This window comes from Mytilus californianus, unplaced genomic scaffold, assembly GCF_021869535.1.
Source record: "Mytilus californianus isolate M0D057914Y unplaced genomic scaffold, xbMytCali1.0.p SCAF_10, whole genome shotgun sequence".
Classification (NCBI taxonomy): Eukaryota; Metazoa; Mollusca; class Bivalvia; order Mytilida; family Mytilidae; genus Mytilus; species Mytilus californianus.
The window spans coordinates 45,318,371-45,342,802 of record NW_026262582.1 but is presented as its reverse complement, the minus strand read 5'-3'; the positions used below and the strand labels follow the sequence as shown (position 1 = coordinate 45,342,802).

Below are 24,432 nucleotides of genomic sequence, written 5' to 3'. Positions count from 1 at the left end.
ACGAGATATTTAACGATAATCCTAGAACAGTATAAACACGTTTAATGAAATAAAATATTTCTTTATTCTAAAAAACAAGCTAAATGTAACAAAGAATAATACAAATTACTGAAAAAATCCTTGTATTACATTACAGATAGTATAAATAAATTACAATGCATTGTATAATTCTTCGCCTGTTTTGGTTCTTATACATCCTTGGCTTTCAAATATTCGGCTTTGAGCCTTCCTGATGAAGGTAAATCCAGAAAAGAGCTTTGGACGCATGAAATTTATAACGTGTTGTTTTCTTTTTGTATTGATATGATTCTAATTTTTAGATGCAATCTGCAATTGGTATTAGTCTGATTATATAACAGGCTTCGATCAGACTGCATCCGATAGTATAATTAAGAAAACAAAATAAAAATCACTTGATCCTAGAAGCACTACTTAAATAAACTTGAATAGTATTTTTTATTTTTATAGTGAATTTCTTTTTATTTGCACATGAACATAACAGTAAGCTATAATTTTATGCATAATATAATATATAGGCAAAACATATACAGCAGTTTAATAGACAACCATCAGTTGATTATTTTAAGAAAATAAACAGCCCTAAAATAGATTGATACATTGCAGAATATGATTACAAAACAGACTGCTTGGATAGATAGTACATTTTTTTATATATATAACATATGGTGTCTGTTGTTTATCTTTGTTGTATTATTTAAGTTCCTATGACAAATGGTGGGCATGGTATGCGGCACTCCATAACTCTCCTGAGTTCTTTAGACTCCTACAAAAAAGTATCTTTATGAAGGTGGTTGAAATAATTCAGATATAACATCATTCTGATGAGAATTGAGATCGCTTTTAGAAAATGCCGACAGATACTAATAGGCTATCATATTAAGCTGTCCTTAGTAGAGCAAAAGCTGAGATCCTTCCTAAGTGGCTAAGATCACAAAAGGTTCGTGTTGTTCAACTTTCGTACTTTGTATTGTATAACTTAAGTTGTTAGTTTTCTCTTTTAATTGTTTCAAATTTTTCATGTTGGAGTGTTATATCTGACTATAAAGTACAGGTTTTTCTCGATGTTGAAGGCCGTACAGTGACCTATATCTACTTTTCTCTTCGTCATTTGAACTCTTGAGGATAGTTGTCTCATTGGCATTCATACCACATTTCTATATATGTCTGTGCTCACATTAATAATGTTTACAACACGAATATTTACTGTATGATATTCATATTTGGTTCCATCGACATCGATATACGTATAATTTGGATCGATACAACGTGTACCTGAGCGTTTACTTGTTGGATAGTTCCACCATATTTACATGATCGTGGACATGTTTGATGTATCCAAATATACCAATGCCGGTGTCCATGCAGTTTATAAGATTGGGCAGACAAATAATATACAAATATACGATGCTTTTTACGAATGTACTACTGTATTATCAAACTGGTTAAATGCATTGGTTTCGTGCTTTGAAAAGTAATTTATTTGAACCTTTTCATTGTTTTTTAAACGTAATCGCACTGACATATAACATTTTAAGTTTTGTTTAATTACTCGATCAAAACCTGGACCGCACTCAAAAAACCTGGACTGCTCTCGAAAAAACACGGACATATAAAAAATAATTTATTCTAAAAATGTCCTTCGCAATGCAATAACAAGAATTTTTATAAAGTGTCTGTATATCTAAGGATATATTGATTTCAAATATACATTTCATTTTATATTTGCATTGGTACTTGTATACACATAGCTTTATTCTATATTTTGGAATAAAAGCAGTGTAAAGCTAAATTAAACTTTTAGAACACAAAATAATGTACGGGTGATGATTTCTTTTCATCTCAATACTAACTTACCTAGTATGATCTTGTATATTAGGTTTAAGCATCTATTTTACGTCTTAGAAAAAAAAGAAGTCTGTTTGTTTACATTTTTTATCATATTCCCTCGAAAAAACGTGGTCACACTAAAAAAAAACCCGATCAAATTTAAAAAAAACACGATTCCAGCCGGACACTATACCTACCGTGAAAATATGCATGATATATTAACAGTAAGAGGTCGACTTACGAAGACTTTAAACAATTCCTTAAAGTCGCTTTACGGTGTTATGTTTTACGTAACGAGGGTACCATATGAAAAGATTACCACATTGATAGATCAAAAATAGCTCCAAGGTTCGTATCTCTGCTGACTGTTTTGTAATTTCATGACATTCCGGGTCAAACGTTTTGATTAAATCTCAGTTTGAAAAAAATGTTTTTTGAATCTGCTTTAGAAAAACGAAGGGTTCAAAGCAGTACAATAAGGATATTTAAGTTTCTTGTTGCCTAATCCTTAATTTGTATGTAGTGGTTTGATGATTAATTGGTCTTTTCGTCTCTTTTTCGTCATTTTTTCTTCGACTTATGAATTTTGAATGTCCCCTTGATATAATGTGGAACAGTTTTTTCCAATAGCATCCTTTTACGCAGCAACTGTCTATCAAATCATGATCAGAATAATAAACACAACGCCAGTCGATATTCCCATCCTGTAACTTAAAGAGGGATGAAAATAAACTGACAACGCAATGGCAAAACGAAAAAGGACCACAAAAACAACAGTACACAAAACACATCATAGAAAACTAAAGACTGAGCAACCAAAACCCCACCAAAAAACCTGGGTTGATCTCGTGTGCTTCGAAAAGGTAATCAGATTCTGTTCCAAATGTGGCACCCTTCGTGCTGCTCATGTAAGTACAAATCCGATGATAAGTTTAATTCGGTAGGTCACATTCGGGGAAAGGAGAACGGGATTGTAGTTACGAAGTTTATTTTGCGGGGATGTCAATATTTTGAAATATAAAATGACAAGTAAACCGAGAGATACTCGAGTACTAGCTCTAAAGAAAAGGAATCCATGTAAACAGAAACCGGGTAAATGTTTGGATTGTATGTACATGTATTGCAAATCTCTCCTCATTGAAAATAGTATAGCTAAAATACCAAACTCCAAGGTATATTCAAAAAAGGGGAAGTCCATAAAAACTGACAAAATCAAACGTTAGACTTTATTAATTAACGGAACGAATGGAAAACAGCTGTCATATTCCTAACTTGGTACATGCATTTTCAGAAAAAATGGTTGGTCAAACCTGGTTTATAGCTTGAGAAAACACTTTCACTCACATTCGGGACTAGACGTTTGGCAAACAACAATCAATCAAGCTCTGAAAATAATTGTAAGAAATACTGCTGTGAGAAAATGAATAAGACTATGAATTTCTGTTGTAAGGAATATTAACTGCAATATTGTAACCTTACGGTCAACATCTCTTAACTTCTTATAATTAAAACACTGATAAGCCTTCTGTCTTCTATACTTACCTCAGGATATCACCAAATGCTCTTTGCAGAGATTTAATTTGGAACGGTATCCCATGCTTCTTGCACAGTGATTGAACCAGGGGACGCACCTTGTATAGGTTGTGCTGAGGCATGGTAGGAAATAAACTGTCGAGAACAAAATAGGATATAATTTTCATGGCGATAGTCGAATTATTATAAAAGCATATCTGTTTAACCATACATAGGAGCCTGTTATTCAGTGGTTGTCGTTTGTTGATGTGGTTCATAAGTGTTTCTCGTTTCTCGCTTTTTATAAAGATTAGACCGTTGGTTTTCCTGTTTGAATTGTTTTACACTAGTCATTTTGGGGCCCTTTGTAGCTTGCTGTTCGGTGTGAGCCAAGGCTCCGTGTTGAATGCCGTACTTTGACCTTTAATTGTTTACTTTTTACACATTGTGACTTGGATGGAGAGTTGTCTCATTGGCACTCATACCACATCTTCTTATTTCTAAATAGCAGAAATAAGATCTAAATGGAAATAATACTGTATAGATTTCGTGCGTCAGAAGCGATTTTCTCGATTTACATTCATCATGAATGTCGAAAACCTAAACATTGAAAGCCAGAAATTTACATTGTACTGACAATCTATAGGTGCTTACTTCTACGTCATTTTGGACTCCGGTAGAAAGTTGTCGTATTGGCAATCATACCACATCTTCTTTTAAAATTAGTTGAAAGTAAAATATATGCAGCTTTTCGAAATTACTGTCAGCTTTTCTTGCAATATAATTTCCATTTTACAAAATTAGGATAAATTACGAATGCTCTGACTACAAGTAAACTAAATTGAAGAAATTAACACAATATAGTAAAATTGGAGTGAAATTAACGTCGATATAGTTACTCACTGGTGCTCTATCTGGAAGTTTAATCGTCCAGTAAACCAGTCATTGAACAATGATTGTTCAACATCACATGTGGCAAACAATTGCAGCTTTAGCCAGGGTTTGTTGTCATCATGGTCAATATTCATCGGAATATGGTTAGACTGAGTTACCCAGGCAAACCACATTGAATCTATTACCCTACAATAATTTCATTGTTGTATAGAAGAAGCTTGAATATAAATACAGACAAGATAATTATTTAAACAGCATGTTATTTTGATAGATAAATTGGAGCTTTAATACATTTTTTCAAAATTAGAAATAAATGTTATTGTTGGAAATTTGAAGTTGGTACACAGATATTACACACCAAAATAACAGCTTAAAAATAAATGCTATAAGTATATGAAGATATGGTACATGAACAAAATATAAATATAAAAATAAAACAAAACATTTTCGACACACATGTATTATTTATAACGGATTTGCTTACCCTTGATGAAATCATGACACATTGAAGCATTTCATTTTCATTAAGTCATTCAGAAGGTATCTTGTTTGATTTTTTCTTGTTTTTTTTTTCCTTTTTTTTTTCGAAGATATGCGTACTCAACTTCTGTAATAATCTTATATCGCAATTTATCCTTAACAATATGCTTCTGGTATACATTGATTTATTTTAACGATGTTACAAACAGAGACTCATTCTTGTTATCATGGTTATGTATAATCAATAATCAATATGCATTTTCGAGTTTTGAATGTGGATCTTTCGTCCTTAAGCCCAGTAGTCAGCACTTTTGTGTTGACATGAAATATACTTGATATGTTCATTTTCCATAACTTTATTGTTTATAAAATGTTGATTCATTCGGAATACTGAGTTTTTTTTCTCCCAAGGCATAGATTACTTTAGCTGTATTTGGCAGAACTTTTCGAAGTTTTAGTTTTTAATGATCTTCAATTTCGTATTTGTTTTAGCTTACAGACTATGTTGATTCGAGTGATGAGTCTTATGCAGACGAAACGCATGTCTAAGGTACCAGATTATAAGCCTGGTATCTTTGATAAGGTTTTACAATCACAGGATTGATGCCATTGTTGATGGTTGTTCCGTCCCGGAGGGTATCACCAGCCCAGTAGTCAGCACTTCTGTGTTGACAAAAAATACCATTAATATGTTCATTTTCTGTACATTTCTGTTTATCAAATGTTAAATTATTCAAAACAATAAAGTTTTTCTACCCTAGTCATAAATTTCCTGATCTGTATTTGACACAACTTTTCGGAATTGTTCGGTTTTTAATATTCTTCGACTTTGTATTCGATTTGGCGTTCTGATGAATCTTATGTGGACGAAAAGCGCGTCTGGTGTACCAAATTATTAGCCGGGTATCTTTCATGAGTTATTTTTACATCGTTTAACTACTGTTTCTTGTTATTTACTAAGTGTTTTATTAACTTACAGTCAGCTGTATTGGGTACTGACTTACCTAAAAGCTTCATAGTACACAAGTGTCCAGCCCCATCCTAACATTGGTACGAAAAGGAACAAAAACTTTATATTGTAGATAATCATAACGGCAAGATCCTGAAACAAACAATAGTCAGCTAAAACAATGAATGTCTATAGAATAAAAGGAAGTTACCGTTCAGCTACCAGATGTTAAGGATTGTCTCTTGTGATTGCAAAGTGTCATAAAAAAATTAAATGATTCGTCTGTAAATAAAAAATAAATGAGGAACTAAATTGAAACAGAAGAATACTAGTAGTTAAATTCTTATCTTCAGACATACTGGATTTAACGTTTTTGTTATTAATAAGTTTGTAAATCATGTAAGACATCTGTTGGATACCAAAATTGTCGCACGTGTCATGTTTTGATTTGCGATCGTTTTAAAGATACTTAATAGAGATTTCCAATAAAATGACATACGTACCTAACTCGACGTACGCACGTAACGGGACCGGTTATTGCTAACCTATTAATTTTGTTAAATGCGTCATTCAAGTTTTAACTAAGTATTCCTAAACTATAAAACCCATTCAGGATAAATTTTAACAATATCAAGTATTTCTAAGATGATGAAAAACGAAAGAAATCATGATTTTTATATATCACGTGATTATTGAGATTCCCGCCAAAACTTCACTGTCATAAGACCACGTATACACGTATCTTTACCTATCATACGATTGATTTGAGTTGTCTTTCCTGGTTTTGACCATGACTTTTATTATTTAATATTTGACATGCTTTTATTTGTCGTTATCAGATTGGTGTCCCTTTTCCTTTCGTCTCTTAATGTTTTATAATATTTGATTTCCTTGGGTATTTATTATATGACAGAGATTTTTATAGCAATTTCAAAAATATCGAATTCAAAGTGTTAGTCAGAATTTCTCTCTGTTAAAGTTAATTACTGGGATTGCATCATACTTTATTAAGCATCATTTCAAACGATCTCTTCTTATGCAGTTAATCTTGGCTCCGATTTTTTCCCAAGGGAAAACGTTCGACAAAGGGATGTGTATATTTAAAAATAATTAATACAGGTCTTGTACTTCTTTAAATTTTAATAGTTGACATACACTTTTCTTTCAAATAAAAGTCAACAAACATTAAAAAAAAGAATTTTGTAATTAATAATGATATATGTAAATAAATGTGTACACCAATTCGTTATATAGATTGTAATTTGGAAGGTGTACTTGATTAGCAATTGATGACTAATCTGCATATAAACATTGACCGCTGTGGATAGTAAAATATCAATTAATAGTTCATAGTAATTGGCTAAATAAATGTCATGTCCCAGGTATCTCTGATTAAAAGTGGACGAGAATGCCAATTTATATACTTGTTACACTTTTAAGACAACTCCACTTCAGTCTTTACAGTAATTTTCTTTTTAAAATGTACTTTTAATAAGTAAGACTTGATATTGTCATAGTTGTTTTTGGATTAAGACAACTCTTACTAATCCGATTAGAAGTGGATTCTAAAACTATCACATATTGATTGAGTTAAGCAAAACTTTTTAGTTTCAAGTTTTGTCTCGCATTAGAGGTATATATTTATATATACAAAAGTTAAACTCTACGGCATAGGATCTCCATTGAAGGTGAAACACGGCTGAAAACACATTTTATATCAATAATTACTTTGAATATGTATATATGTGTTAACCAAGCTCTCTGAAGGAAGGTTTTTACAGGTTGTTCTTGTGTCGTGCTGTTGCACCACTGTCCCAGGCTTAGGGGGTGGGGGTTTAGCACTTATTCTGTATGTGCCTGCCCCATTTCAGGAGCCTATGGTTCACTTGTTGTCGTTGGTTCATATCTGTTATATCTGTTTTCGTAACTTGTTTTGTTTTAAATCAGGCCGGTAGTTTCTCAATTGAATTGTTCTATATTTTTCAAGTTGGTTCCTTTTATAGTCGACTATACGGTATGGATTTTTCTCATTGATGAAGGCCGTACGGTTGCCTATCATTGCTTACATCAACTTCATTTCTTATTGACAATCATACCATATCTCCTTATTTGTTGTTGTTGTTCTTTTTAACTAAATACGTTTAATATTCTCAGGTAATTTAACATTTAAGAATCAGCTTTCAGTACCTGGGGGTACTTTAAGACGGGTACTCTGTGTCTTTCATCATAAAAATGTAATTGTTTTGGGCTTAATTCAATATTGATTAGTTGAGCTATTCCCAACTGAATTTTACAGGGTTTGTTTTCTTATATTGTGCTGTTACACCAGAGTGTTTAATCAGGCCAAATTCTATATTAGCTTTCCCAAGTCAGATGCTTTCAATTCAGAGGATGTTGTTGGTTACTTTCTGTCATTTTTGTGTTAATTTTACTCTTGTAAAAATGTTTATTTTCGTTTGAAAAGTTTACATTTTCAAAGTCAATGCCTTATATACTAGTATCTGATAATACGGTATAAGTATTTGCTTATTGTTGACGACAGCACGAGCCACTGTAGTCGCAATTCACACCATTTGGACTCTGTTTGATAGTTTGACCCCAGGAGTGTAAGGAATAAATCGAAAAAAGAATGCATGCTAAGCATACTTATGCTTTTGAAGAGAAAATTGAAAATATTTGTTGAACGGACAGACTGGCGGACGGACAGACAGGGTGATTGTAATATGAGTGCGGGTACAATATTTTGTCAGTGCATGTATCTTAGATGCTAGTGGTAAGGAAGTCTGGATCAAAACGGGGTAATCTTTACTTGTTAAAAATATTTTTTACTATTTAGAATAATGATTGCATGCCTACTGGATATTAGTACAATAGCAAGTCACAGGGATAATGGAAGCTTTGAAACACCATTTTACAATAAAAACTAAGCTTTTTGATACAAAGAAACAAGGAGAAAAATCAAACAAATTATGCAACAAAAAGTGATATCAAAACAAAACAAGTGTTGCTAGAATAATAATATATGCACTTAAAGCATAAAATATATAAACAGGTTTTGGAATTGACGTGTAGCAGGCCAGCCTCGATTACGGGTTCAATTATTTTGTTGGACAATTCGATCCAGCGAATCGCTATCATTTCATCATCCTTAATATATATGTAATATTTGTCGCTGGATACAAGACATACATCAGTATCATCATCATCATAAGTATTATAGCTTGAGGCTAAATCTTCGTCGTATTTATTATAGCTTGTAAGTTTTATAGCTTGAGGCTAAATTCTTATCTGATATTTTAGCCAATTTATGTCGAGAACTTATTTTATGCATGCATCTCTTTGAATCATAATTTTTATAAATGTCCAAGTTAAAGCCAATAGAGATCATAGAAGTATGTTTATCAAATGATCATGTCTACTCATAATTAAAACAGTAAGAAAGGTATTGACTCGTCCGACTAAAACGAAGCACAAAAACAGCAATTACTAGTATTTCAAAATAAACTCCATGTACCGATCTTAGAGTATTCACAACTACTGAACACTATCTTAAAAACAACTACAACTAAATAAATACAGAATAATTATCCAGTCTAGAATATTAATCAATTATTTCGTACTGTTACACCACTGTCCCAGGTAAGTGGGCCTGTTAACACGTTTAACTCCGCCACAATATGTATGGCGGTGACTGTCCCAAGTGAGGAGCCTGTAATTCAGTGGTTATCATTTGTTGCTGTGCTTTCGTTCATTTTTTCGTACATTAATAAGGCCGTTAGTTTTATCGTTTTTGTTGTTTTACATTTGTCATTTTGTGGTCTCTTATAGCTGACTGTTCGGTTTAGGCTTTGTTCATTGTTGAAGGTCGTTCGGTGGCCTATAGTTGTTAATTTCTGTGTCATTTGGTCTCTTGTAAAGAGTTGTCTCATTGGTAATCATACTACATCTTCTTTGTTGTACATATCACAAATTAAGTAAAAAAGTACATAAACACTCTAGAAGAGCAAGACATTGTGTCATGTCAAAAGCACAGAGTGTCTGTAGAACCATTAGTGTTCATAACTGTATAGCAGATTATATGTAGTTTCTATAAAATGTAATGATAATTTATCAGTAAAAGATACATGATTATTTGTTAGTGGGATTATATATAACTAAATAAATGAATACTTATATTAAAAGAAACATCAGAAACAAGAATATGTGTCCATTAGATTACAAGCCAGTATCACATTTTCGTGTTAAGTGAGCTCTAAATCCAGGGAAAATCCAATTCAGTTTGTAGTCTAAAAACTTTTTAATCTCATGCGAGATGTCTAATGTTCAAACATTGTTGTTTTTAAAACGTATTAATCAAAGTCAAACGACAATCATTTATTTTTTTTTGTGCTATACAATTTGTGATTATGGCCGGATCCAAGGTATTTGAAAGAGGGCGTAGTTCCCGATAATTGAATTTATACTGCCGAGTGAAGCAACGCGAAAAAATATTGGACGATTTTATACTAAACATTTGTAGAGATAACGTGGAAAATGTGAGATGTTCAAAATTACTTGGCGATCGAAAGGGGGAGTACGCCCTCTACCCCTGTATCTGCGAATGCACGTGTAGGTATACATGATCAAAACCTCGTCCCATGCGTTATTATAGTTAAAGACTAAAAAAAGTACTTTTTGACAAATGTATCAATGATATGAATTTCTGCCCACGTCAAATAATCTTGAATTAAATTATAGATTTTTTTTTTAAAGTTAGTCGCGTACACCTTTTACATTCGAGTGTGTTTGAATCCACTTTTTAAACGTTAAAACTTATAAAAACAAAAAAAGAGATAACCTTCTCGCTTCGGATTTCATTATTTTAATATTTTCATGCTAAATGTTTACTTGGTAGTTTTTAAAATTCATATGTTGAGAAGAACTGAAATATGGGTCAAGTGAAATGACAAGAAATGATGGGTGTATTTGATTACAAGTTACTAGCTTACTTTTTCAATTAAAATATTTTTGTCAATAAGATCATTAAAAATTTAATAACAAAATATTTAAAGATTAAAAAAAGTAGTTGGGGTTGATTTTTACATTAAGTCTATATCAGAAAAAAATGCGTGTTCAAAGAGCAAAAAATGCATGCAGTGTATGCTCCCCTCCGTCATGCTTCGATGCAATAGGACGACATACGCTGAGTTAGGTCGGTTATGTCGAGTAAAGTCATTTTATTGGAAATCTCTATTACTACCTATATTATGTTCTCAGACTGCTAGATATTGTTTATACTTACCACCCATAACTTTCTAGTGAAAACATGTTTATAACATGTATAGTGGAAATATATTGGAAACAGCAGAGTTGGACCAACTGTAAAGCAAAGAAATTGGGTATAGATGTTAACAAGAAAAGATATGTATTGTCTTCAATAATAAAGACGTTTTATACAGCAATGTCTTGACTTTTTATGCAAACTTTTTTTTCATATTTGAAGTTATTCCCCTTTTATCGGATTCAAACTTACAAAATTGGGTCTCATTTGTCTGTGTACTGTATATGCTGATTTTTCAACGATTAAAAAATAGATGGAAGATGCCTGAAAGTTATTACCAACTTCCAGAACAAGTTGGAAACAACGTTGTGTTTCATGATGTGTGAATATTGATCAACGAAAGGCTTACTTATATCAGTTACTGTTAACGGTTAGCTATATTCGTATATACACAGAAAAAAACATTTAAAAAATGAAGATACCATTGGGACATTCAAACTCATAAGTCGAGAGAAACATACAACGCCATGGCAAGAAAACGATATTCGACGAAAAGACACACGTTTACAAAACACTACATAGGAAACTAAAGACAGAGCGACACAACCCCCACCAAAACAGAGGTTGATCTCAAGTGCTCCAGGAGGGTTTACAGATGCGGTTCACTAGTGGTACCCGTCGTGTTTCTCCTTAAATTATCACTAGATTAGGCATGACACAATAGGTGATTGTTAATTTACTCTGGTTTAACCCTAAGACATTTCCAAATTCGTAAACCATCTGTCATGTAAATTGGCTAACCCTAAATTTTGACCAAATGTTGAAATTTTGAAATTAAAACAAGGTTTGCAGAACAAAAGATATACATGACATTGAACTACACCAAAGGCTAAAGTATGATCAACACGGACCCCTTTTAAACAAAACTTAGGATGAAATCAAGTTACCCGGAAGAGTAAGCAGATCCTGCATAACTAGTAGCAACCTTCGTGTTCATTGTAAGTACGATGAGTCTCGTTCGTTGATATGACAACCGAGGAAAAGAGATGGGATTGCAATTACGACAATTTGAACGTATTCATGGTCATCATGACACAGATATTCCATAACGCTCAAATTTGAAATAGTCCCCAATTCTAACATAAGGAATAACATTCATGATTCGTCCGAGACGTTTACGTAAATCAATTTAAAACAAATTAATAATTTGTGCTGCCTATAAGTAACCATGCTAAATGTGTTTCCTAAGTACTATTTTGACATAACAACATAATCCCGTTCATCATTACCACAATTTCTGACATTCAAATACTTTGTTCTCAGATGTTATGCAAAATACATCTTATATAATCAGAACCGTTTGAACTATACAGTTCATAATGCATATAGTTTGTCAAAGTGAATTGACTCTAAATTGTTATCATACTACTTACACAGCGGGAAATACTTGTCTTGTAGATTAAATGGGAGAGAACTTTTCTTCGACTGAGCAACCTAAATAGCAAAAATGGCATGTCATACACGGCTGAACAAACTCCGAAACAGCACAATACTATTACTCTGTATAAGTAAAACGCCGCGTAGGAGAATACTTTAACACTGTTCCAGAATCTGATTATTTTACCGACAGGATTTTGTACTTTGTCTAAAACATACTATAACTTTCTTCAAAATTGTTCTTATAACACATATACCGATTCGGAAATAAAATTTATCAAATATGTTCCACGTTTCCATTGACTACATATCAGTTGAGTTTGGTGAAATGCGAATTGTGGTGCCCCTGTCAATCGACTCCATCTTGTAATTATGTGAAGCATTATTTACCCCAAACATTCTTTAACAATTTTAAATGCAATATTTGATAACATCAAGCAAATCCATCAATTTCTTTTTCGGTTATACTGAAAAGTGAAGGATGGCATGGTGTCTTATACCAATACAGTAAACGAAACAATTTTCGCGACTTTCGTGGGTAGAAAAATAACGCGAAAATAAATCGTCGCGAATACTTAGTTTGTAAAACCTGGGACGTTTCTGTTTTAACTACATCAGTTAGATTTGAAAATCACGAAATTAAATTGCTCCGAAAAAGATGAGAAAAAGGCTGAAGGCGAAATGAAGTATCCCCGAAAATAAGTTGTTTTACGGTTTACGCAATTTCTCCGTGTCTTTATTATCTGTGAATATATTTTGAAACGATATTGTTTGTATCGTAATGTTTGTTTGTTTGTTATCTATTATCTGTTTTACAGGTGTATTATAGAAAAGTACTTTCTTCTTTACTGAATCTAATTGTAAATTATGTTATTTTTGTTAGGTCCACGGACCAATATTATAAAATGGATAAAGTGTGATCCCTAAAAACTATTCGAACCTTACAATATGTACATGTGTCTGCATCAGTGTTTGACTTATGAAATATAACAAAGTTTTTGTTATTTTGAAAATGAGCTGTTTAGATATCTGCTAATTTCTGATTCACAACATAAATAAGACTCGGTGCGATTTAGACTAGATTTTGTCTAGACACCTTAAACAAAATATTGACCTCTTTGACCATATTTGATAGTGTTTTGCTGTCGTATTGACGTTTACTAACATCACCTTGAATTCATATAAAATAAAATGGCTACATTTGTTGGGAGCGTGTTTGAAAACTGGCTAAGATATTTTATCTTATTCACAACCACAAAACTTTCCAAAGTCTTGGAAACTCTGCTATGAATACTTACCTCAACTGGCATAACTTGTCCTACAACAAGAAACTTGTCGAGTCTAACATCGGGGTCCTTTCCCATCTGAAAATACGTACAGTAACAATGATAAATCAGGGTGATTGATTCATCTAAGAGCACTGCTCGTGTTTCCTATCACAATTTTTGAATTACTTGCAGAAGATAGTTATGCTTAAATCTAACGGCCGATTGATTTCAAGTTTACTCCTTTGTACACTTATCTTTGCTGTTTTAATTTGTTTGTATCGGTTATTTTATTCTACTAAGTATTTATTTGTTTTTAGTGTTTTTGCTTGCATTCATTATAATTTTTCAGGCAGGAAGTTCTAGCCCTATCGACGAACATATTTGTTCAATGATTGGAGTTAATGCAACTTCTCAATAGTCGACAAGATGCAGTAACTTAAGTGTTGGCAGTTGGAAAACTATTTATGTTTCATTATGTATTAAAGTTTTCAAAAGAAAATCAATGTTTGTGCCGATAAAGGCTGTACTCATAAATCATACTACAATGTTGATAGCCTTTCAGAATAAGTTTATATGAACGACAAACTCGTTTACATGGATCGTATTTTAATATACGAGCCTTGTAAGTAACATCATGGTAAAAATAATTTTATACAGACTGTTTGAATGATTGCAACACTCCATATCTGTACTACTTGTACTTATTCATATTGTTGCGACTTTCCCTATCTGTACTACTTGTACTTATGCAAATTATTGCAATGTTTTTTACACATTGTGACTTGGATGGAGAGTTGTCTCATTGGCACTCATACCACATCTTCTTATTTCTACTTACCACATTTGGTTTTGCATGGTGCTGAAAATGCATGTGATTCCACCAGTGCGGAGAAGCTCCCTGAAAGAGAAAAAAAAACAGTTGCATAGTGTGTTAAGTAATAGGATAACAAATAATACACATTATGTAAAATAGAAATCTAATTAAAACAATTACATAATATAAGCACTACGCTGGCGTCCACTACATGAATAGAAAAAAATAAATGCCACAGAATACCCTTACCAATATATTATTAAATTTATCACCAGCATTAAGGTAGCACAATACAAAGATTTTATACCTCCAATTCCCCAGTTTCAAAATGCTGTAACTTTCTTTATAATGCTTGAAAATTTATAAAAGTGGTATTTATGGATAGCTAACAGATTACTCTTTCAAATTAATGCAATGTTAGTATTATACAACAATTATGTAATCAGTTATAATGTTAACTGTGTCTACAAAATTTTACAAGAAATTTCCACTTTCAATTGAAATTAGCTTCTTCATGGTAACCCCCTAGAAAGTTGATTTTATCATATGTTGTTCCTAGAGCCATTATCTACAAAAGGGTGTCTCAGATTTCGGATAGAATGTATAGATAAAATTTTACACCTAATCAAACATTATCTACTTTTATGTGGTAAGGATGTTTACACTAATTACAGATTTATGAGAGAATGGAATACCATAGCAATAATTTGAGACACCCTTTTGTAGCTCCTGCTGTGTTGATTAAGATTTCGTTAAAATTTCCTGTATAGTTATTGAGATGAAAGAGCTAAATTCATTCAAGTGAACTGACCAAGATTTTGCCATTAATTGCATGATAATTGATTACATAATGATTGCATAACAAAAATATTGCATTCATTTAAAAGATTAATCTTTTATCTATCTATATATACCTCTTTTATTAATTTATATGCATTTTTAAGAAAGTAACATCATTTTAAAGGTTGGAGATTGGAAGTAAAAAAATCTTTGTAGTGTGCTACCTTAAATGGATAAGCAAAAATAAAATAGTAAAAATCACGATATTAACATACCTTGTATAATTTGTCTGCCATTTTATAACTTATGCTATGCTTGTATTTACATTATAGTTATATTTCAAATTAAAGTTTCTCTGTGCTTCATGTTTTAAAAAGAAAAGAATACACGCATTGTTTAAATTATACAAAATTATTTAGAATATTTACACAAATCATTCAACTATTTTTTTAATAATTCGAAAACTGACTATGCTTGAATATTTTCTTATAAATCATTTAAACTGGACGAGAAAGTTAAACAGTCTTCCGTGTACTAATATGCAGCTTATGAAAATTCATAAAGATATATCATAAAGTTGCTTATCTCCAATGTAATCTCCTTAATTTCCCTATTGAACCATTCCTTCCATTCGTGTTTTTTTGTATTGAATGTTTTTTTATATCAATATATACATGATATAAGTAGAATTGTCCTGTTAATATATGATAAGGAATCGTTTATCTATAATTTTGAAAACAGTTTTGGTATTTTTAAATTTGTGTCATAAGTAATGTGCTCAGGATGCCTCAGCTGTTTAATTATAAAAAAGTAAATTGAATATTTGATATCCATATTTTCTCAATCGACCTCATAAATCAGTGTGTGAATTTCATAAAAAGAAATAATCGAGATGTTTAATGTATTTACAAGACTATGTGTGTTATTTGACAATAATTTAATTTTGGATATAACACGTCTTCTGATTGGCTGAAAGTGTTTTGTCTATCAGCTCATAGACATAATTTTGTCATGTGACCGCGACGTCATCAACGTTTTTATCATTATTTACTCATTTTTAGAATTAAATTATAAGGAATGACTTTGATATTTTTTCTGTCTATTCAAAATAACATAAACAATGTGGTGCACACTTTTAAATAACCCGCTACGCTACCTATTTCTTCATAGACAGAACAAATATTATAGTCATTCCTTAATTGTATGTATTTTTTTCGATTCATTATTTTACCTTGTTAAATGCAAGTAAATAATACTCGAAGAAACGATCCAAAGCTGTGTTGTGAAAAACGGCAAGATGGCCAAAATCATGTGACAAATAAGCACTCTGAGCCTGAAAATATAAGTATAATATTTCAATAACGGAATATTCTTGTACTGAAAATGTACAACAAGGAATTCAACTTCACATCATGATAACTATGACTATTTTCATTATCATTAATACATTTAAAAAAAGCTTGTTATCTACATTTTCTGTTTCTGTTTTTATTTTCAACGAAACTTTCTCAATTGAATTATCGTGCCTCAAAGCTTGTCTAAACATGAAATGAACATAAAAGAACCAAACATTTCATTTGGAAATACTTAAAACATCGCTCGCAAGAATTAGTTGGTTTACAGTAAGGAGGATATTATTCTGACTTCAGCCTTTAGCACAGTTCACCTTCCTGCTCGGCACTACAGATGTAGCACATTAATATACATTGTGTATGAAACCGTACTTACTTAAAAAGCTCCGTACAAAAGTAACGAAATTAGAAAAGGAATCCAGCCACTACCAAACCAATACAGCGTGAGGTATGCCAATATTTCAAAAACAACTACATGAAGAAAATATAGAGCAAAATACAGGAAGTTCGCTTTGAAAAGACCCTGAAATAAGAGATGAATATAGATATAAACGAATTTGATACCCTTTATATGATGGTAACTAGCATATTATTCTTTGCTAAGAAACCCCTAGGAAAATTGCATTATTGCTCTCTAAAATATTATAAAAAAATAATAATTCGTAAGGGTTCCGCGGAACCCAGCGTCTCGCCTACTTTTGCTGTTAGTCGCAGGCTCAACAAAAATGGGGAAAAAATTATTAAAAATTTTCCTCTAGATACTATCTTTTGATTTTAAGAAGCTTCTGTCCAAGTTTGGTAAAAATCCGGGATGGTTTATGAATCTAATAAATGTTTTTAAAATTTTAACTGCAGACTGTATGTAATGTGAACTGGAAGAAAAACTAAGTCCATTTATAAGTGATTTACGGAAAAACAGGAAATAAATTTTAACAAAATTTCCTTTTAGATACTAGCTCTTGATTATAAACAAGCTTCTGTCCAAGTTTGGTACAAATCCAGGATAGTTTAAGAAAGTTAATTAAATTTTTAAAACTTAAACCACAGAGTGAATGTAATGTTAGCTGGCAGAAAAACTAAGTCCATTTATAAGTAAAATACGGATAAACAGGATTTTTTTTTTAAATTTACTGATGATCATAAACAAGCTTCTGTCCAAGTTTGGTAGAAATCCAGGATAGTTTGAGAGTTATCAAAATTAACCACACAGTGAATATTTGTGGACGCCGACGCCGACGACGACAACGACGGAATGTAGGATCGCTATGTCTCGCTTTTGCGACAAAAGTCGCAGGCTCGACAAAAATGAAAATTATTTCGTTCTGTCGATATAGTCAAGCGATTAAAATTGTCATGTTTTATGGACTTCCCCTTTTAGAATAAACCTTTGAGTTCGGTATGTTTGCTCATACTATGTTTACCATGTCGACGCACTCCTTCTCACGACGTGTGGACTTCCTCTGTGTTTTTTTCTTTGTCATATCTATATTCCAAATGGATCTATTTGAAAGAACACGCTGATGTGATGTAATATGCTATTAGATAGCCAGCCAGCTGTCAGAATCGTCAGGTTATTAATGATAAGATATATTTTGTAATTAATGGTTCAACCCACCATTTTTGTTTAAAATGTCCTGTACCAAGTTAGGAATATGGCAGTTGTTTTCAAACAGTCCGTTTCTATGTATGTTGGTGTTTGTTTTTGTTGCAGATCATTGTTTCTGTTGTTCCGTTGTTTTCCTCTTATAGTTGATGTGTTTCTCTCGGTTTTAGTTTGTAACCCGGATTTGTTTTCGATTAATCGATTTATGACTATTGAACAGTGGTTTACTACTGTTGCCTTTTTTGTTATTACTGCATAAACAGGTTATAAAGCTTTGTTTGTGCTCATCCATGAATTATTGTTCTACATGTTAATATTTTGGTTTACCAAATTACCATAACTAATGAAGGCTTGAAGCAATTCAGAAGGCCTATAACATCAAAAATACGGATTTACGGATTTTCTAGTGATGGCATTGCACATGAATACTAATAATAGATTAAAGTTTTGTACATTATGTTATTCCTCATTATTCAAAACAACTTTGCAAGAATTTTAACGGGACATGTGTATGAAACAGTCATTGTAGTCACAAACGTTAATAATCTAGATTGTACTCAATTAAGAACGTTCTTATACAGGAACCCCTAAACTTAGTAAAGAGTTATTGATCCTAAACTGAGGTGTTTTTTGGATCAAAAGCCAACCAAAGAGCTTAAGCTGTGCAATGATAAAAAGGCTGACACTTTCACTAATAGATATGATTTCACAATTTTACCATTTGTACAGCAGTTGATCGTAACTTTCTAAAATCTTCCTTAATACTCTTGTCCTTTGTATCCTTAACAGTTCCCAGATGTAATGGTTTCAAAAATCTCTTTACGCTCTCTAGATCATTGTGGAAGGCTTCAAATGCGTCCTTCAATTTAAAGTACAATAAAAATCATACGTATTCAAACTAACACAAATATTTTGATTTAATGTTCATGTCGAATATAAACCATTCCCCATTTGTTATATGCCTAAACTCAATTTCTTATCTCTTAAAGGCAGCAAACAAATTCCATATTTTATTTTCTAGGAGAAGCGATCCTCTTTCAACTGTTACAGAGGAAATACCACTCAAATATTGAGGAGAAGATGTCTCTGAAAATATGAGAATAAAATTGAGAATGGAAATGGGGAATGTGTCAAAGAGACAACAACCCGACCATAGAGCAGACAACAGCCGAAGGCCACCAATGGGTCTTCAATGCAGCGAGAAATTCCCGCACCCGGAGGCGTCCTTCAGCTGGCCCCTAAACAAATATGTATACCAGTTCAGTGATAATGGACGTCATACTAAACTCCAAATTATACACAAGAAACTAAAATTAAAAATGATACAAGACTAACAAAGGCCAGAGGCTCCTGACTTGGGACAGGCGCAAAAATGCGATGGGGTTAAACATGTTTTTTGAGATCTCAACCCTCCCCCTATACCTCTAGCCAATGTAGAAAAAACAAACGTACAACAGTACGCACAGTAAAACTCAGTTTAAGAGAAGTCCGAGTCCGATGTCAGAATAGGAAACAAAAGAAAATAAACAAAATGACAATAATACATAAATAACAACAGACTACCAGCAGTTACTGACATGCCAGCTCCAGACCTCAATTAAACTAATTGAAAGATTATGTCTTCATCATATGAATATCAGGCACAGTCCCTCCTGTTAGGGGTTTAGTATTATACCATCATAAAATATATGAGAAGAACATAACCCGTGTCATGCCAACAACTGGTTTTAGAATAAATATGTTTAATTCCGATGCAAAGACCCTATAAGTGAATCAATATTAAAGCCAAAATATGCAATCTTTAATGACCTGACAACAGTATCGTAACTATAACCCTTCTTAATTAGTCTGTTTAAAGGTTTTGTTAGCTTTTGAGGTGAATACTGACATATTTGTGCTTTGTAAAGAATATTACCATAAAAGATTGGATGTGAAATACCCCAACGTATAAGATGTCTGCATGTTGAGTTATATTTACGAATGATGTCCTTATACCGATGATAAAATTTAGTAAATGTTTTGACTAGTTTATGATATCGAAAACCCTGGTGTAATAATTTTTCAGTAATACATAAATTTCTCTCGCTAAAATCTAATATGTTGTTACATACACGAGCGAATCGTACAAGTTGAGATATATAAACACCATAAGATGGTGACAAGGGAACGTCACCATCTAAAAATGGATAATTAACGATAGGAAATGAAAAATCATTTTTTTTATCATAAATTTTTGTATTAAGCTTCCCGTTAATGATATAGATATCAAGATCGAGGAAAGGACAGTGGTCATTTTTAGTATTAGCTTTATCTAAAGTAAGTTCAACAGGATAAATTTCTTTAGTATACATACTGAAGTCGTCATTATTGATAGCCAATATATCATCCAAATATCTAAAAGTATTGTTAAATTTTTGTATCAGATGTTGTCTCGATGGGTCTTTGCTGATTTTAGTCATAAATTGTAACTCATAACAATACAAAAATTGGTCCGCAATAAGTGGTGCACAGTTAGTCCCCATTGGAATTCCGATAACTTGACGATATACGGAATCTCCAAAGCGAACAAAAATGTTATCAAGTAAAAATTCAAGGGCAGGTATAGTATCAAAGCATGTCCAATTGACATAGCTCTTTTGTTTGTTGCTACTAAAAAATTACCTAAAAGAGTTTGAACATATGTATTCGCATTCCGACTTTTTAAATGCCCATTTAATTAGGTGTGTGAATTTTTTCTGAATAAGAATATGAGGCAAAGTGGTATATAGGGTAGAAAAATCAAAACTTTGAACAGATTCAAAATCACCAATATATGCATGTAATTTATTAAGTACTTCCAACGAGTTTTGGACACTCCAAAAGTAGTTAATTCCACTATTTTTAAAGGCCTTATTTGAACAATTTATTATCAGGTTTTTGATTGTACCAAGTGTACTAGTAAGTAGAATAGACAATTTAGTAGTGGAACAATGACTTGAAGACGAAATAAATCTGTATTTGTAAGGTGATTTGTGTAGCTTCGGAAGCCAGTACATAGTTGGGACTTTATCGTACAGTCCTTGGATCCTGTAAAGTTCCCAATACAGTGTGTGGTGTAAATGAGAATGGTGTATCGTTTAAAAGGGAATACACCTTCTATGTTACATCTTTTCTAACATTCGGAGATTTGTAATCACGCTATCTACTGATAAAAAACTCGAATGATAATAGTACTCACTGTGGCATCTTAACCAGCATAATGACCTATAACCTTACTACCACCAGGATGTCGATTGGACCAGTCGGTGATGTCATAGACGTTACCCTGTATGACAAGCCATCTGTCGTCTTTCTTGTCATGCTTCGATACTTCATCAAAAGTATAAATTGTTGACTGCTGATCCAGTTTACCTCCTTTGCCCATGTCTAAGCCAATATCGGTATCTGTTTATTTGTGCTTATTTAAATATAAATACAGAAAAAAAAAAAATAATATGCATGTTTCTAACTTCATACAAACGTAGCAATATAAATAAAGCACGTACAATGGGTTGATATCAGAAATAAATCGCCCGTAATTTGACAATAAATTAGAAATTGCTTCAAATTTTTTGTCATTGAAGATACGTGTACATAAATATTGTTTAAGGAGGTAACATGTTCCTTTGAATAAAAAAAAATCTGACTTTTATTCTAATAAAATGTTTTTAAAAACTTACAACTGTCATACAAGTGGGAGTTTTAGTTAGCTATAAAAACAGGTTTACCCCGGTTTAACCCACCATTATTATAAGCATCATCATCACTACATAGATTAAATTATTATTATTATTATTATTATTATTATTATTATTATTATTATTATTATTATTATTATTATTAAAAACATCATCATCATCATCATCATCATCATCATCATCATCATCATCATTATTATTATTATTATTATTATTATTATTATTATTATTATTATTATTTGGGTCAATTAGCGTTAACATCAAATCAATTGTTTATCTTATTAATAAAATAAATATTTTAATTCATATTACATCGATTCTTGAGAACGTTGAAATTAAATTAGTGAATCAAAGTCACTACTATCACTATGTACTTAAAATATGATGAAACTATATTAAAAATTTAACATCAAATTCTTTTTTCACTTTTCACTTAAAAATAGTTGCTTGTCCCGGTAGTTTTATTTTGCGTGCCTATTACATGACTGCGCTCTATATTTGAAGTGTTTATTGGACCGTTACCATTAATATATCTTTTAACTTATAGTAATATGCCGACAAGTAGTTTTTAATGTTGATAGAAATGTATATCGGTCAGGTATAACCAAAAGTTCCCATTAAACGTCTTTTTACACTAGCAAATGATTATTCATTTCGTTTAAATGTTGATCTACAATATACATACATTGTCAGAAAATTATGTGTGCAAATTAAAGAAACAGAAATTAAGGAATTGACTGGCGATCATTTTTTTCTCTCTTGTTAAGAATCTATATATTTTTCGAAAATATTCCCAGGCGCCATCTCTCTCTTTTTTATAAAACCGATTTTGATAGACCGCCCATCCGTTTCCTTGTTATAAATTGAAGCCAGATTTCAAAAGACAGAGTTAACAAATAGTAAATGAGGTCTCATATACCGCTAAAGTTTATTTGTACCTTTTGATTGTCTAGTAACCTGATTTTTGTAGGATTAAATGCATAACTGTCTCATCTTTAATATCCGTAACATATATATTACACAATACCCTAGTTATCTATCGATTGTGTAAAACATATGATCTTTATTAAGTCTTTGAATAAAAGCATAGCAGAATTATGAAGGTATTTATTATTTTTCTGAAATATTGATGGCAATACATGCAAAATGGGCTCTGTTTTCTTTTTTTTTATGTCTTGGTCGGTGAATAATGTTTATCTACTACCTATATGATAATCATACTGTTACATTGAGTAGTGGAACCACTCGTTTCAAATTTAATCGGTACTTGCACATAAAAAAGGAAACATTTTTTAATCTTCATGCGTCCGAAGTTCTTTTCTTGATCTACCTTCAACAGGAGCAATCAAAGCCTAGTATATGAAAGCCAAGTATTATAAGAGACGAAACATTTGAAGAGCTATATGACCAAAAGGACCTAACATGATGTATATTTGTTAGCATTGATAGGACAATCAGAATATATATGATAATCTTTTTGATAATAGGTTGCTGCTTCCAAAGAAAGCCGTTGGATCAGGGGTTATTCATGGTAAAATTAATGTCATATCTTCAAAAGTTCTAGATACACCATCACGGATTGGTTGATTGTTACTCATTTTTTGTATTGCAGATGACCACTGATAGGTTTGGTTTTTGTAACTACCAATCCGCCCTCTGATTCTCGTGCAAGTCTTCTCACCGTATACGAATTATTATTCATTACGAGAGTAGTGTCACTATTGGTAGAGGAACTACATACTATCGAGGTACATAAGTCCTGACCCTTTCTTTGTGTTGAGGATATTTATAAATATGTTCATTTGGTATTTTCATTTCTTAACCATGTTAACGCATCCTTAATTTTAATCAATACACTTGACACTAAAGCCTAGCCTAAGACAACACAAAAATATAAAAAAAAAAAATAAGTAGTGATCACAATTGCATTTAAAACTGCATTTGAAAAATTGCATTTGCCATCTAATTCTAGAAAAGTACAATAAGTAACTAAAGTATATACATACCACTCAAAGAAGTACAGATCATTCAATCTACAATATTAGTATGACGACTGTCGAGTACAATATAATAAAAACTTACCGTACTTTTAAGTACAAGGTATGCTCTAATGCACCCTTAATATGTAAGTACAAAACGTATAGTTTTATTTGAAGGAAAAACATACAGTTAACTTCTGAATTGTGTGTCCTAAATGCTCTTTAACTTCGTATTTTATCTGGCCTAATTTTTTTATCCAAGCGTCACTAATAAGTCACTAATAAGTCTTTAGTAGATGAAACGCGCGTCTGGTGTAAAAAAATTGTAATCCTGGTATTAATGATCACTTTATTCAAAACATACATCTTTTTGACAAATGATCTGGAATTTGTCATATCATAAATGCGGTGTGGTGGAGCTGTTGGCTTGTTGTGTGTCAAAAATGAAATTTGATGAATTTCATGCGTCCGAAGCGCTTTTCTGTATTTATCTTCATAAGGAACGGTCAAAGCCGATCATTTAAGAACCAAGGATGTATA

At 32.0% G+C, this 24,432-nt stretch overlaps 1 protein-coding gene across 1 annotated transcript; it reads right to left on the bottom strand.

The window, feature by feature from the left end:
- Positions 1-125: 125 nt before the first annotated feature.
- LOC127718232 (acyl-CoA 6-desaturase-like) lies at positions 126-24,001 on the bottom strand. The gene is given in 13 exon segments (XM_052224218.1): positions 126-784; positions 3,391-3,516; positions 4,264-4,440; positions 5,739-5,836; positions 10,965-11,041; positions 12,377-12,437; positions 13,679-13,744; positions 14,487-14,546; positions 16,474-16,575; positions 16,971-17,117; positions 18,916-19,056; positions 21,415-21,633; positions 23,920-24,001. Coding segments are annotated over 12 exon segments (1,302 nt in total). The 5' UTR covers positions 21,601-21,633; positions 23,920-24,001; the 3' UTR covers positions 126-723.
- Positions 24,002-24,432: the final 431 nt, after the last annotated feature.